The 17,077-nt window shown below is 36.3% G+C and overlaps 2 protein-coding genes across 2 annotated transcripts in view; both read left to right on the top strand.

Annotated features, from left to right (window-relative positions):
• IQUB (IQ motif and ubiquitin domain containing) overlaps positions 1–16,278 on the top strand; it is a 63,422-nt gene extending 47,144 nt beyond the window's left edge. The window contains exons 11-13 of the mRNA XM_002919028.4: positions 3,060–3,308; positions 4,008–4,193; positions 7,924–16,278. Coding sequence (XP_002919074.1) covers positions 3,060–3,308; positions 4,008–4,193; positions 7,924–8,106 — 618 coding nt within the window. The 3' untranslated portion in view covers positions 8,107–16,278. The remainder of the gene's footprint in view (positions 1–3,059; positions 3,309–4,007; positions 4,194–7,923) is intronic.
• Positions 4,175–17,077, top strand: part of SLC13A1 (solute carrier family 13 member 1) — a 250,421-nt gene continuing 237,518 nt past the window's right edge. Inside the window, exon 1 of the mRNA XM_019799434.2 lies at positions 4,175–4,193. The gene's annotated coding sequence lies outside the window, so the exon portion shown is untranslated. The remainder of the gene's footprint in view (positions 4,194–17,077) is intronic.

Below are 17,077 nucleotides of genomic sequence, written 5' to 3'. Positions count from 1 at the left end.
TTATTTTTATTATTTCTTTAAGATTTATTTTTTTATTTTTAGAGAGAGAGAGACAACATGTGCAAGCAGGGAGAGAAGTAGAGGGAGATGGAGAGAGAGGATCCCAAGCAGACTCCCCACTGAGCCCAGAGCTTGATTTGGGGCTCCATCTTTCGACCCTGAGATCATGACCTGAGCAGAAACCAAGAGTCAGATGTTCAACTGACTGAGCCACCCAGGTGCCCCTTTAATGGATTTTTAAAACTTAATTGTATTGCAAGAGAATATGACACAAAGTCAGCGGTGCCCAGCTGGCTCAGTCTGTAGAACATGCAACTCTTGATCTCAGGTTTGTAAGTTTGAGCTCCACGTTGGGTGTAGAGATTACTTAAAAATAAAATCTTAAAATAAATATATATATGTGTGTGTATATATATATGTGTGTATATATATATATACACATATATATATAATATATAACAAAACTCCAAGAGAAAAGTTGCCTATTATATTATTTCTTATTCAAATTAGTGTTTTTTTTGCCCAAGCTATGTTCTAGTCCTCTACATACTTAACTCAGCTTTTATATGTTTGCAGTAGTAGAATTTAGTATTCTACACATTCACATAACATACCATCTTATTCTGTTTTTAAATTTACCTTTGGTAAAATTCACTGTCTGGGGGTCTGTTTTGACAAATGCAGTCATGTAATCAATAGCACACTCAAGATAAAAAAATAGTTTTGCCTCCTTCCCCCAAGTTCCCTCATGCTGCCACTTTGTAATCAGCACTTCCCCCAGCTCCCTGACCCTTGACCAACACGGGTCTGCATTTTTATCTACGATTACACTGAATCCAGTGTGTCATATAAAAGGAATCCTACTGTATGTAGCTTTATGAGAACTGGCTTCCTTCATTTAGCATATTGCATTTGATATTTACCCGTTTTTGAGTATATTGTTAATTTGTTTTTATAACTGAGTAATATTTTTGTTGTCTGCATGTGTTGTCTGCATATACCAGAGCTTGAGTAGCCGTTCACAGTTAGAGAACATTGGATTGTTTGTTAGTTTTGGGCTTTTGTGGTTAAAATCACAACAAACACTTGATTGTGAGTTTTTTTTGTAAATGCATATTTACCTTTATAAGAGATGGCCAAGCTTTCTTTCCACACTGGCTGTACCATGTATGTCCCCATCTGTAATGTGTGAGAGTTCTAGTTGTTCTGCATCCTTGTCAGCAGCTGGTATTGCCAGTCTCTCTCTTAATTTTGGAATTCTAATGTGTAGTAGTATCCTGTTACGTTTCAATCTGTGATTTCCTAATGAATATATTATTAGACATCTTTTCATGCATCTTTTTTGCCATCCATATAACTTTTTGGTGAAGTATCTGCACATATCTTTTGCCACCACCCCCCTTCTTAAAATTGAGTTATTTTCTCATTACCGAGTTTTGGAAATTCCTTTTGTATTTTATATGTAAGTTCTTTGTAAGATATATGATTTGTAAATATTTTCCCTCAGTCTGTAGCTTGTCTTCTCATTCTCTTAATAGTATCTTTAACAGAGCAGATTTTTTTTATTTCAATGAAGTTGAATTTATTCATTTTTAAAATGGATCATACTTTTGGTGTTTATTTTGTACTTAAGAAATTCTTTTGGAAGAATTAATATTGTTAAAATGTTCATACCACCCAAAGTGATCTATAGATTCCATGCAATCCCTATCAAAATTCCAATGACATTTTTCACAGAGATGGAAAACAAAATCCTAAAATGTGTATGGAACCACAAAAGTGGTAAACCTCCTGTGTAGCCAAAGCAATCTCGAGAAAGAACAAAGCTGGAGGCGTCATGCTTCCTGATTTCAAACTATATTCCAAAGCTGTGTAGTTCATACAGTATGGTACTAGCACAAAACCGACACATAGATCAATGCCACAAAGCAGAAAGCCCAGAAACAAACCCACAAAAGGATTTCTAAGGATCATTTCTTTACTAAATGATACTGAAAAAACTGGATAGCCTCATGCAAAAAAATCAACCTTTATCTTACACCACATACAAAAGCAACTCAAAATAGGTTAAAGATTTAAATATAAGACCTGAAACTATAATATTATTAAAAGGAAATATAAGGAAAATCTTGTTGACATTGACCTTAGCAATAATTTTTTGGTCATGATTTCTAAACCAAAGGTGACAGAAGCAAAAATAGACAAATGGGATTGTATCAAACTGAAAACCTGCACAGAGAGGAAACAATCAACAAAACGAAAGGCAACCTACAGAATGGGAAAAAATATTTGCAAACCATATATCTGATGAGTTAATATCCAAAAAAAAGGAACTTATACAACTCAATAGCAAAATAATTTTAACCCAATTAAAAATGGGCAAAGACCTCAATAGACATTTTCTCAAAGAAGACATACAGATGGCCAACATGTACATGAAAAAGTGCTCCACATCACTAATCATCGGGGAAATGCAAATCAGAATGGCAATGAGATATCCTCTTATACCTGTCAGAATGGCCAGTATCAAAAAGACAAGAAATAACAAGTGTTGGCAAGGGCAGGGAGGAGAAGGAACCCTTGTGTTCTGTTATCTGAAATTTAAATTGGTACAGCCATTTCAGAAAACAGTATAGAATGTCCTCAAAAAATTAAAAAAAAACCACTACATGATGCAGAGTTTCAGGTTTTGAATATCGATCATTGCGCCAACCCAAATTTAGTGTTAAGATAAATGAAAAGAGAAAAACACTTTGTTTAGTGAGCTTTTATTTACACATGAATCTAGCCTGTAAGATGAATGTAGTGTGACACCAAAAATCTAAATTCTTTTTAAAAATAATAGAGATTTCTTAACATTTTGGCAGGATAAATGAATATTACTTGAAATTTAAATTTTGTGTAGAATAGGAAGTTAAGGGAAAATAGGACTTTAAAAATTAACTAACTTTTTATCTCATTCTAAGATAAGTTAGCCCTCAGTGCTTCTGTTGGTTAGTATTTGGCCTGACTTTTATAACTTCCTTCCTTTCTTTTTGTTTTTGTTTTTTACTGTTTAGGTCCCTCAAGACCCATTGAAGTTTTATAAGAAGATTTATTTTTGCCACGGTTGCCAGCTCTATTTGCCTTCCACAGAGTTTGCCGTCTCATCCACCTCACACCGCATATACCGGTGTCGTCACTGTATTAATCTTGACAATGAGACTCGACAACGAGAATCATTTTTGAAGTACAAAGGTTTACTTCAACGGCTCTACTATTCAGAAGCGGATTATGAAGATGATTCCAAAATTGCTTTCCTGATGCAGGTATGATCAGGAAGGGTTGCCAATCATGGATGAAATTTGTTCACTAATTGACAGAAAAGATTCCTGCCTTCCCATAAAAACATTTTAAAATAGTGGTTCTTTTGTTTATGCTTATACTTTGTGAAGCTTGCCCCTCTGGCAATTCTAAGTCTATGCAGACCTCGTGATAAAAAACCATTTCAAGAGGTTTAGCTACTATGGTTTAGATTTAAAAAAAAGTTTTTAAACAGTTACTTCATTTCCCCCAATTTGCTTCTTTTTTCATTAAAACAGCAAAGTCTTTTTAATAACACTAAGCAAATTGCTTAATCTTTATGAAATGTCAATTTATTCATTTGTAAAGTGGAAATAAAATGACTTACAATAACCCTGAGGATAAGGATAGTGGCAAATATATTTTGAAAAGCACTGAATACCATATACGCGTAAGATAAAATTAACACACTGGAAGAAATATATGCAGCTTTCTCTGGGTTAAAGATACAGTCATGACTGTGAAACTGATAATGGAGCTTGGGCAGAGTGAGGAGAGATTTGGTGAAAAATAAGAAGCTATAAGAAGCACTGAAAATGTCATGAATAATGTTTCTCTTTTAAAAATACACTCAATATGATTATTTCCTCAAGTAATAGAATAATCTTGAAGAAATGTTATGTTTAGAAGAAAACATTATTTTTCACACTTGTTTTGACATGCAGCTCCAAGATATTCAGTACCTGGTAGAGAACATCTGGGCATCCCAGTCAGTGCTCAGTGCCTGGAAGGATCTCAATGATCTGGTTATGGTCAGGTGGGATAAGTCCTTGGAATGGTCCCCCTGGAACTGCATTCTTCTTACCAAAGATGAAGGCGTTGCTCATCTCAAGCTAACAAGTATTGAAGAGGTGAGAAAGCGGAACTTTATTTGAGGAATTAACTTAATCATTGAAAATATTAGAGGATAACTTGACTGCCCTTTACTACGTTTTCCATGCATAATTTACATACTTCCATTGGATTAAGAAACAGACGATGAACAACAGTAACAAATGTGTGTATGGTATGTATGGCTGAGATTAAAATTAAAAGGAACCTAAGGCACAGAAAAGGACAAGATAAGAGCTCTGAACATCTTACAAGTGTCTAAACTTGATACCCCTCTCTGCTAATAATAGCAAGTTCAAGTATGTCATTTCATGGTAAATTACATGAGAGCAGGGATTTTATTTAGCTTATTCATGTCTATAGCTCTAATAAGCTACACCAGTGCCTGTCACAGACTAGGAGTTTAGTAAATATTTGTTGAATGAATAAATGAAATACCAGATAGGTATTATATAACCTAGAATCTGCCCTTCTTTGATTAACCATCATGAGTCTGCCTAAAAAGCACACTAAACTCTCACATTTTGTTCATAATCTTGTGCTCTAATTGGCAATCATACTGATGGGGTATGGTTCTGAGGCTCCATTTTTCCTTTTCTCCTAACTGACCGGGAGTGGGGAAAGCACTGTAAAAATTCAATACCATTTAATTTTAGTAACTTACAAGATGCAATCTGTAAAACATTTTGATGAGCAGAATTGAGTTCATCAGAGAGCTTCAGTTACACTATGCACGCTTAGGATCCCAGCCGCTGATACTGATTCTCTGTCTCCTATTGATTAAATTTCTATACTATTAATTGCATGCAAAATGTCAGTTAAGAGAAAATAAAGAAATGACCAGATTTAATAGTCATTTTGAATGGTGCTATGCCCTGCTTGTGTTGTTACTGAGGAGAGAGAAGGTATGAAGAGGAGAAACTAGTTAAATTTTCAGCTTTTTTTTAAATAATTTTCCAGCAGAAGCCAGGTTAAGAAAAATTTCACTCTAGAGATTGAAAGAAAGAGCAGCATGAAACTAAAACTGTTAAATATTATATTTAGAACTAAACTGCTTCACAAATATGTAATCATTGGAAGCATAGCCAACACTCTAATATTATTTCATCTAGGACCCATAGTGGGATTGAAGTTCATTCCCAAAGCTGATATTCTACTGCTTCAGTTAATCCACACTCCCTTTGTGTATTTAATCAAATTACTGCAGTACCAAATTAAATGTTGTATTCACACGCATTTCTAATTTCAGGATGCTGATCTTACTGAATTTCTATAAATAGAGCTAAGGTTCTCAACCAGACAAACAAAAAAAAATTGCCTTTTTATGATTCTGGCCTACTGTAATCTGTTAAGTATTAATAGTCAACCTTGTTAAAGAATAGTTTATGTCTTGCCACAAGTTAAAACATTTCTAAAATTTCCTTAATGCACAGAGATATTTGCTTTCTCAGTAAGTAAAAAAATGCTCAAAATTTAAAATAATTTTGGCTCCCTGAAATCATGACACAAGTTATAGGAAAAGCCTGGAAAAAGACTTCTGTTCTCTGAACTGTAAATGAGGCAGAACAGTTTCTCGTGGTGTGCACGTTGGTCAAAGTAGGAACAATAGTGAATTTAAAGTCAGGAGTCCTGACCCAGCATTTCCCCATTTCTGTCACTAATAATCTGTAGGACATAGAGAGAGACCTACCTTCTCTGCGTCATAAATTTTTAAGAATGTTAGCTAAAAGCATGCCATCAGTGGAGAGGATCAGAGCAGCCCTGGTTGAATTCTGGCTCTATCACTTAGGAGCTGGGAGAAGTTTAGCAAATTGCTGATGTTTCAGTGCCCTAGTTTTCTCATCTGTAAAAAGGGGATAATATGAAAAGTGGATGATACATATTCGATATCTTTAGAAGTTGCTTATTGTTCCTTTGCTGGTACATACCATAATATGCTTTTCTTACTTGTAATGCTTACTTTTTTGTTCTTTTAAGTTGCTTTGAAAAACCTATAAAGTTCTATACATGCAATTTAATGTTGCATAACAGAAATGTGTTGGTTTTCTTAATGAAGTAGGGACTAAGAAGTGGTAGAACACAGATTAGTGCAAAGGATGAGTACTTTGCCCTGGTATATGTGTCTGTAGAGAGGAGACTTAAAAATACGCCCAGTAGTCTCCTGCCGGGTGCTCTCTGCCGGAGTATATGCTCTGGCTCCTCTTCAGGCTTTCTTTACCTTTGTTTTGACACGATGGAGAGATCTTTAGTGAGGGATGTCTTACTTTTAGAAAACAAATTTTAGGAGGAGGTACAAGTTGTATTTGTGATTTGGTTGAAAAGAAGGGTCGATTAAGATTAATAAAGGAAATAGATGGTATTTATTAATTCAACCAGAATTTTCTTTTGAATGTGCCACATACTGTGCTATGTGCTTGGAGAAAAACAAGGGCATGTAAAGGACACAGTTCTTCATTGTTTCAGTTGTATTCAAGTTTGGTTGCAAATAATGGACTAAGCAATTGATAATCATTTGATCAAATGTGAAGTTAGTTTCCATCAAGCAAGAAGTCCAGAAGTTGGCAGTCTGGGGTCTGGATGGTGGCTCCACAATGTTCTCAGAAACCCAGGCCCTCTAACTTTTTCTTCAGCTTTAACATTTGACTTTCATTCTCATGCTTGTGGACTCTTAGGGATAAAATAGCTACATCATCTCCTGCATTCTCTTAAAAAGCTTTCTTGTACGCTTTGTCCAATGGCTTCTGTTATATATATCCGTGTATGTTTATATATATATACGTGTGTGTGTGTGTATATATATATGTATATACACACACATATATATATGTATATATGTATAATGGCCTGAAACTTCTCACGTGCCCATCCCTAGCTAGAATAAAGGCTGGGAAAGCTAAGCATATCACAAAATACAAAATCAGGCCTCTAAATACCAGTGGAAGAGAGATTGAGACTGCCACTCTAATTAGAAAACAGGTAGTCTTATACAGTGGCAGTGCTACATAACAGAAAAAGTTCAAAGTACTATTCTAGCTGTCGAGAGAGAAGAAGCCTAAACGTTAATTAAGAATAAAAGTAGAAAGGTACAGAGGCTTGATAAAGGCAGAAAGGTTTTTTTTCTATTTAGAAGACAGAAAATGGACTCATGATGCGGGAATCTAAGGTGGTAAAAAGGGGAGCAAAGAGAGGTTTATACTGTCAGAATACCATTGTGATCTTTGTTTTGGACACGAGACGAGAGGTAAGTACCAATTTTAGAAAAAAATAACTCAGTCAAAAGTCAGTAATTGTATCAGTGTTGAAGTAGATTTAAAGAGAGAACCAAGGTGACAAGATCATTCATTCAAAAATACTGATTTTTGGTGGTGTTGAGAGACCCTTACATGAAGAAAACCCAGTTTGAACCTTCAAGGAGTATTCCTTATACTGGAGAGATCCTCAAGCAGATAGTGAAATTGAAGGAAGAATGAACTAAATAATACAACTAAAATACATAAAAGTACTTGCAAGTAAGGAAGAAGGAGGGATTAGTTTGGGCTCAGAGGTCAGGGGGAGAGTCAGGAGAGGCCTCAAGTTTAGAGCATCATGGGAGGTGAGCCCTGAAAGATGATAGGCAAAGTAGGAAGCAATGTTCTCTGGGCTGAGAGAACAGACAAGCAAAGGCACTGAGATATGAAAGTGTTTTTATTTTTTTGCTTGGCAAAATGTATCTGTAACATTTAACAGAATTTGATTTTCTTTTCTTTTCAGGGATATGAACCCTTGTTTATTCACAAGATCAAACACAAACATATCCTGGCTAAGAACTATTTTTCTCAAATTCCAGTGCTGGCTTCATTTATACTTGATGATGGTGAAATAGATGAGATCAGAAAGAAATATCATTCAGAAACAGCTCCTAAGATTATAGTGTCCCAGAGGCCTGGTCCCTAGAAGATCCAGGAGTATTTGATGATCAGTATTTCCGTCCACTGAAAATAGAGGAATAGAGGAAAATAGAATTTTATCTTTTTACAGATTTTAATTGTTTTTGTTCCTCATAGTATCATAAGTTGTATGAAGACAAAACATCCCTATAGAAATGCTTTATTATTAGATGTTTAGTGAAAATCAAAATACAGTTTTGTTCCTGAAATTAATATTTTAAAATAAAGAGAACATTTTTATTTTTCATATTTTCACATTAAAATTTTTAAGAATTTCAAATGCACTTATGAAACCAACAAATCAATACTAGGGTTAACTTTCAACTCAAATAATTTATTTTAGGTTAAATGTAATTGTAGAATAGTCAGTATATCTTAAAAATCTTTACAGGTAGGATAAAAGATGCTATGTTAATACAGCAATTTGAATCTTCACTTTCTGTTTTCTACTTTTACCTTCGATCCGTCCTAAAATCCCAGTAAAACAACTGGAATTATTTATAAACAAACAAACAAATGCATTCCATGCTTGAAAACAAGGTAAACAGTAGAACTATCTTTTATCCCATGGGAGGAAAACTCCCTGTGGGGCAATGATGACATTCTGGAGGAAGGATGAACTTTGTTAAGTAAACTGTAACAGCTCCATCCCCAATAAGCCAAAGGAATAACTGTGACCACATGCATGTCAGAGAACTACGGTGATGAACAGGGTGTATCAGTCTTAATAGGAAATTGATGGCACACTCAAAATAGGAAAATTCAAGGAGGGTATATTTACAAAGGGACTTATAAAGTGTGTGCAGTATTTAGGAAAACTAAAGGAATAGTGCAGGAACTCAGGGCCAATATGAGATAAGCTGTCCTGACCCCTAGTCTTAAATGAACGTGCAGAGGGAGAGGTCTGAGAATGCTCAGTGTAAAGATGATAACTGAGAGGATCAGAAACCAACTGTTATGGGATAGCCAACCCTAGGTGGTCTCATGAACTGGAGAAATAAGTACTCTAATTTCACGCTTCTCCCTTCCTCCAGTCTTCTGCTTATGTTTCCATTGGTAGAACCCAGAAGGAAACCAGGAGAAATAGAATTCTGTTGGCATAATTCATGCAGTTTCAGGGCAAAGAGTGGAGTAGGTAATGGGGATAGTGGATCTGGATGGCTACATAGAAGATATCTTGCTAGAAAGAGAATTTAAAGTGAAGCTCTATAACTCAAGTAGCAGTATTTCACACACACACACACACACACACACACACACACCCCATAATTAGAGAGAAAGAGAATGGGGTGAGGGGAGAATTTTTCTCCTAATTCCAATCAGTAGTTAATGAGCTGTTCTCTTCACTTTAGTGCTCAGGGAATTCAAGCTAAATATTATTTGTTCTACATAAATATTTGCCAATATTTCAGCAACATATTTTCTAGGACATCTAAAATTATTTTTTCATTTAGCAAAAGCATGGCACATGATGATTGTTTTTAAGGAAATAAACATCAAGGAGGGAAGTGCTATAAATGATGTTATTTTCAGGTTTCCATGGACAATTCAGACATTACGGGAAATTTCTAAGTGGTAAAAATTACAGACGGGATTAGATTGGGGACCATTCTGATTGATAATAAGCAGGTAATAATTTAACTCAGACAACAGTAGGTTTACACTGGTGTAAATGATCAGATTTTCACAAGACAGTATATGAGAATGTCCCATCTTAGAGAAGGAAGGGCTGGGGAGGCAAGCATCAAGGGAGAAATATTCAGATAGGGGCAAATAAGGGTCTTTGGGAATTCCACTATTTACCCTAGGGATGAAGCTACTGACTAGATAGCATTTGCTCCTAGTATGAAGATGTGTGGAATACAGCCAAGAGGGAGAGATCAGCTAGAGCGAGTGAATTCATACAGGGAAAGGGACAGTACCTACAGGGCTGTCAGAATAACCACTAAGGGGGAAAAACAGCTCAACAACACACAGACTTTCCCCAATATTCTGCTAAACGCTTTTCAATTCTTCTGGAACTATAGTTTTCAATTTAGACAGCTACCAGAAAATCCAAAGCAGAAGAGACTAGAAGAGGTATCTGGTTAGAGAGCCGTCAGTGGGGGAAAGTCAGGTTGCCACGCACTAAAATCCTAACTCTAGCATACTGGAAAGCAACAGCTCATTGCAGTTGGTTCTCCTGCCTTCATAGTATCTGCATTCCTCTAGTTTATGACCTGATGACGATACTTCCCTTGGCCCACTAACAAATGAAACTATAGAAGGCGTTTCCTTCTTTCTCCTTAATGAGGACTGTATTATACAGATAGATGGCTAAATAATAAAATAGGACAAAATTTTATATCTGCAAATAAATAAAAACAAGCTGATGAAGAATAGTCGCTAGATATAGAGATAGATAGATAGATAGATAGATAGATAGATAGAGATAGAGATAGAGATTCAAAAATCAGAAAGGGACCCTTCTGAGGAATGAGAATAAATATTCATTTATCAAATCTCTTGATTCATGTTAAGGATATTTGATAGCACTTTGCATCCTTTGGGCAAAAAAATGATACTGGGAAAAATCACTATTACACAAGATAAACAATTGCTAAATTACCAAAAACAACACATAGATGGCAATGAACAGCAGATTTGATACTTTAAAGATGAATCTAAAATAGAGATTTGATAGATTAGCTCAAGATAGTTCTCTAGAATTTAGAGGAAAAGGACAAAGCAATTAAGTAGATAAGCAAAAATAATAAGTTTAATAATCTTGTTGTATCTACACTAGAGATAACATGAGCCTAGAATGGAATAGAAAAGGAGAAACAATTAGCAAAGAGAGATTTAAAGCCCATTTTCCTAAGCTAAAAAGACATATAACTTTAGCTGTGTAAAGAATCTACCAAGTACTGGGAAAATTAATATAGAGACACAGAGACTGAAGCTCATGGTATTTCTGAATTTCAAGAATATTGGACAAATTCTATAAGCATTCAAGTTAGAGGGGAAAAGTTAGCCACAAGAAAATAAAATCAATAGCAACATCATAGATTTCTCGTCTCCAACACTGAATGCCAGCAGGGAGGAACATTTCTATTGAAGGATTTTGAATTTTGAGGGTAAAAAAAATTAACCTAAGAATTTTACTTTGGGGCAAATATTTGTGAAGACAGTAGAAAGGCATTGTTGAGCAGAAAGCATATCATGAATCTCTGTGTACCCATTCTGTACTCCAGCCAACCTTAAAACTGGGAGTAAGGGTTGGGCATGGTATCATAAATGAGAAATGGCAGTGAGCACTACAACCCCAAGATCCTTTCTAAATGATCATTTGCCTGATTATGAAACAATGTAATGAACAAAAGTGATTCCTCAAATGAAAATCTATACTGAAAAAAAAATCAATCTACAAAAATAATACCCTGACTATTCCAATAAAATGTCTCCTACAGGAGTGTTCAGAGGGATGAAAGTGTTCCAGGTCTTTTTAATGGGAGAAGGGTCAATAGATAGCTAGGAAAGTAGATATTCAAATATTTAGTTTAAAATTTTAAAGGCAACTGCTAGCAGAATGAGGGTGGAATTATAAATATTTCTAGAGAGAAAAAGGGAACATCAACATACTTGAGAACTATTGTGAAATAAGGGGTTTTGGGTTTGGTTTTCTAAGGTTAGCTGGAAGAAGTACATATAAGAAAAACTGGGTTAAAAATATCACAGTGCATAAGTTCAGATAGATTAAAGTTCTTTAGTATAAGTGTTATCATATTGTATTAAAAGAGTAAACTAAATGCTGTGTACCAGATATATACCCCTAGTGAAATGACATCATAAAGGTTAAAAGTAATGATGTTTAGTAAAATTGTAATAGTTGTATGTAAGTAGACAACAAAAAATGTTGGCAATATTAATTTTAAGGATGAAACTAAGAAGAAAAACAGAGCAAAGGGAGTTACTTTATATTGATAAATTATTATTCACAATATAAATGAATAATCAATCTCTGTTAGATACAAAAGTACATTTTTAAAAAGTCACTTGAAAAACCATTCTCCATAGGCTTCTTGCACTTCTGCATGTTTTTTGAGCAGAGATAGTAACTTTTCTTCAGACTTATTTTGAAGGATGTTTGTATAGCAAGCAGTCTTGGAAGATAGGGATAGTGTCTACTGTTCACTATAAAAGATTCAGAATTTCTAAGCCCAGGATTTCTACCCTGCGTAGGAACTCACTGTGTGTGCATGTGTCATCCGGACTTTGTATCTCCCTGGGGGAATTAGGGCAAAATGCTGATATTCTGGCTGCTGCTATTTCTGTGAACAATAAATTGTGCTTCATCTCTGACCCTGGAGTCTCATGTCTTCCCCTGTCATCTACGAAATTCTGGCAGGCAAATTTGTTAGCTTGTAATTGGGTAGCGTCTCAGACCCTCTGCAGTTCTTGACCCAGATAACCTTAAAAATGAAAAAAAAAAAAAAAAGAGAGAAGTGAGTCAAGAGGTAGAAAATGTTTCTTTTCTCTTTCCAGGAGCACTGGGTGACTGATTGCAATTCTCCACTCTCTTGAAATGAGGCGGGATTATGTAACATGCTTTGCCCAAAGTGTAATGCAAGTAAAATTGTCTTGTGTCACAACTGAGCATTGAAAGAACAAAGAATTCTAATTCTATAGATATTCTTCTAAGGAATAGAGAAAGAGTGAATACTCCCCAACTCATGAGGCCAACACATCCTTGATATCAAAATTTGACAAGGCTAGTACAAAAAAGAAAGTGATAGGCCAATTTCACAATGAATATAGATGCAAAAATCCTAAACAAAATATTAGCAAATAAAGGTTAAAAACACATTAAAAGATAAAATAACATGGCTTTTGCTGGATATTCTTCATTTGCTTCTTCAGATCTCCCTTCCGCCCTTCTCCTCTCTGCTTTGTGCCCTGAGAGGCTGCTCTTTCTGCACTGCATCAATGAGTGTGATGTCCTCCAGTTGCATTTGGTCAATGGGAAGCATCAACAGGACGTTTGAGGTCTGAAAGACAGAGTTTCGGTGTTTATTCCCTTGGCTTCTCCTATCTTTTTGATCTGTTATTGTCAGTGACTGCATTTATGTGCCTAAGACCATATCTCTGGTTTTATAGTCAGCCCTTCTACTCTTTAGCTCTCTCTGAATTCTGAGATTCATTCCTTCGTTTTATTCCTTTAGATTGTGGGTGAGTTGCTTTCTTTTGTAGCTAGCTTTCAGGTGCTTTAGTTTTTCATTTTGATTTCCTTAAACAGTGCCCTCTCCTTTATAAACAACCCTTTTCTAAGTACTTCTCAAATTAACCAGTTTGAGTGTGCCTGCTGGACCCTGTCAAAAACAGTAATTGGTACTAGGAATGATCCCAGCAAACAGACTTTAAAATGGAATCTAGGCTTGGGCTGCTCACATATTTGAAGAACATACGGATAACCTCCTTGCCAGGGGGAAATAGGACACTGGCGATATGCAGCATGTGGTAGGATCATGATTACTCAAAATACCACAAGTGGTGGCATAGAATGGGGTGCATGTGGAGGATAAGCATAGTGAAATCAAATGGCTGAGCCAATTAGTCACTTTGATGACAAAGATTGTGCCATACGATGGTATTTCTTACACCAGAAAGGGTTCATAATGAAAGGGATAAATTGAAAGCCTTGAAGGTCCAACACAAGGCCCAGAGAGAAATTTAGAAAGCCTTTATGACAACTCTACAGAAAATTACTTATCTCCTGTGTTTACATGGCAGATGTGGCTGAGGATTAAGTCTAGAGCCCAGTATAAGGCTTATAGAGTTGTACTGTCAATTAAGTGTGTACCCCAGCTAGATCTCATGCTAAGGTAAGGATAGTGGTGAAAAAGAACAAACAAGGTATGGTCTGGTATGAGTTAGCCTATATACTGAAAGAGTTGTAGGATTATGTCAGTTTTTGTCAAGAGTCAGGGGAGCATGTATAAGAGTTTATTCTAAGACTATTAGACCGAAAAGGACAAAACAAAAGATTGTATCAAGCCAAATTCATGTACTTGCCTAGAATTCAGGATTTAATGTGTTGGTTTGAGGCCCTGTGAATTGCTGGATGTGTAAACTAAAGCCTGGACTCAAAAGTGGCATATATGAATGAGCTCAAAATGCAAGAACTGCCCTGGAAAACATTACTCAGGAGAAGGGTTGTTATGGATCTATTATGTGTGACTTTCTCAGACACGTCTTAGACGTGTCAGTAGTCCACAAGAGGATCTTCACCAAGGCACTAAGAAATACAACCATGAGTGGATTACCAGAATCTTTGAAAAGCTCTGTGGTAGCTGTTCCCTATAGGCTGGAGATGACAGTGGGCATACTAAGCTGATTTGATGGGAACAATGTGATTCCCAATGCTAAAAGCCAACTAGTGACGTTTAATCATCAGAGAAAAAGAGAACAGAGTTATAATAAAAGCCCTAGGAGCCGAGTGATTTGACCCTGCAGTGATTTATAACAATGATTAAGAGATAATCAGATCCATGGGAATGAAATGGACAGCTGTATTCATTTCCTAGAGCTCCTATAACAAATTACAGCAAATTAGGTGGCTTAAAACACCAAGGATTTATTTTCTCACAGTTCTGGAGGCAGAAGGCTGAAATCAAGGTGTTGGCAGTGCCCCACTCCCTCTGGATGCTATGTGAGAGAATCTTTTCTTGCCTCTCCCAGCTTCTGGTGGTCCCAGGAATTTCTTGGCTTCTTTGACTGTATTATTCCAATCTCTTCCCTTATGGTCACACGTGGCCTCCTTCTTTTTATGTGTCTGTCTTCTTTCTCTTATGAGGAACTTATCACTAGATGATTCACTAAGTGACTATATTACTTAAAAATGACCATAATAAACTGTGTGCTATCAGATTCACCCAGTCATAAAGTCAAATGTACACAGCACCATTCCATTGTAAAGTGGAAATTGTATATCCAAGAATGCCGTTGCAGGTTTGGAAGTTACAAGTAAACCACATGAAGGAGATACTTCAGACTCCCATAGCATATGCTCCTACTGCTTTCCCACCTACCCCTCAGCAAAGAACTATGACTCATGGAGAGTCCCCTGTGGTCACTTAAATAAAAGAAAAGAACTGGTTTACAGAGGATCTGTACACCATAGTGTCAATAGATGGTCTGGTTTAGGAAAAGGTCCGAACATACGCTTCCACTGTATTACAGCTCCACTTTGGAAGGCCATGGAAGACATGGATAAACAAGTCTCTACAAGGGAAGAATTTCAAGTGGTGCCATCTTGTTATCCACTTTTTGTGCAGTGGGACATAGCTGGTGGTATAGATCCACAGAGATCCATGGGCAGTGCCTAAAAGGTTAATCAACTGGAAAGAGACTTAGAATAACATTTAAACATTGGTGATAAGGAGTTTGGGGGAGATGTGTGTGGGTAAGTCTTTTCTGTGTAAGAGCCCTCCAGATGGCATCCACTGCAGAGCATGCTGTCAGTAATCAAGTGTTCAAGGTTATCCTCCTGTGTATCTCAGTCAGCTTATTTTACTAGATTTCTGGTGTTTGCTCAATGGGTTCATTTACAAACCAACCTTGATGGTATGGATGGAACTCATATATGGGTTTAGCAACAGGGATTTTGCTTCACCAAGGCTCATTTAGCTACTCTCACAGCTGGGTGTCTAATTTACCAACAGCAGAGGACAATAGTAAGCTACAAACTGATATATTCCCCAGGGAAAGCAGCTGATGATCTGATGGATAGTTGAATATGTTGGATTTTTTTTTTTTTTTATCAGGGAGAGGGCATTCTCACGAATATGGATGTTTAGTATGCATACGGATTTGTCTTCCTTGCTTACAGTATTTCTGTCTTGGACCTAGAGGAAGCGTTACTTATCCCTATGATGTCCTGTATTACATTACCTTCAACCAAGGACTCATTTCACAGAGTAGGAAGTGAGACAATGGGTTCATGTTCACAGAGTTCACTGGTCTTACATGTCTTTACTACCTAGAAATATCTGGCTTGATAAAATTCTAGAGTGGCCTACTGAAAGGTCAGTTATGGCATCATCTGAGTGATAGTACCCTGGAGTATTGGAGTCCTATCTTACAGGATGCAGTATATGGCTTAAATCATTGGTCAGTATGTGCTGTCTCCTTCACAGCCAGAATGCATGGGCTAGGATAGGAGAGACACCAACATCCACTAGTCAACTGGTGGATGTTGGTGTCTCTCCTATCCTAAAAGTACACAGACCTGGGAACAAAAGGAAAAAGCTGAGTGTGGCCCATTTCACTATTAAAAAAACACATTATATAAAATTATCACTTTCCATCCCTTCAGCCTTGCACTCAATGGATTTGTAGTCTTAATGCACAAGGAAGAAACTCCCCCAGGGAACACAGTGACATTCCCACTGAATTGGAATTTGAGACTCACTACACAATTCTTTAGAGAGCACAAATGGTCAAATAAGTGTGTCCAAGTGAACAGGTCATAATTTCTATCTTTTACAGGTTGAGAGTTACCAATACCTGGTTCAGAAAGAACGTTTTCATATTTTTTTTTTTTGGTTTTAAGATTATTTTATCCTTATCAGATCTCACAAAAGTCCCTGGCAACACCAAATGATATTCCAGATAGTGTGCTGCAGTGCCCTATTAGAGGTAATACACCATGTTGCTTTATGGCAATAATGTATCATTCCATAATGGGCATTATAAAACATCATTTTGCACTCACAAAACTATCACACATAAAATTTTGTAGAACAGTAATATATATTTAGAGGTAAGACTTTCAGAGGGAGAACTGAAAAAGTTTAGTCAAAAGAATAATATACTGGATGCTCTTTGCTTGAGAAGAATGTATATTCTGTTGGATGATGTAGTCTACAGATGTCCATTATATGCAACTAATTGGTGGTAGTGTTGAGTTCAACTATGTCCTTACTGATTTTCTGGCTGCT

Source organism: Ailuropoda melanoleuca, chromosome 1 (assembly GCF_002007445.2).
Source record: "Ailuropoda melanoleuca isolate Jingjing chromosome 1, ASM200744v2, whole genome shotgun sequence".
In the NCBI taxonomy this organism is placed as follows: Eukaryota; Metazoa; Chordata; class Mammalia; order Carnivora; family Ursidae; genus Ailuropoda; species Ailuropoda melanoleuca.
The sequence above is the reverse complement of the archived record's forward strand: the minus strand, read 5'-3'. Positions and strand labels throughout refer to the sequence as shown.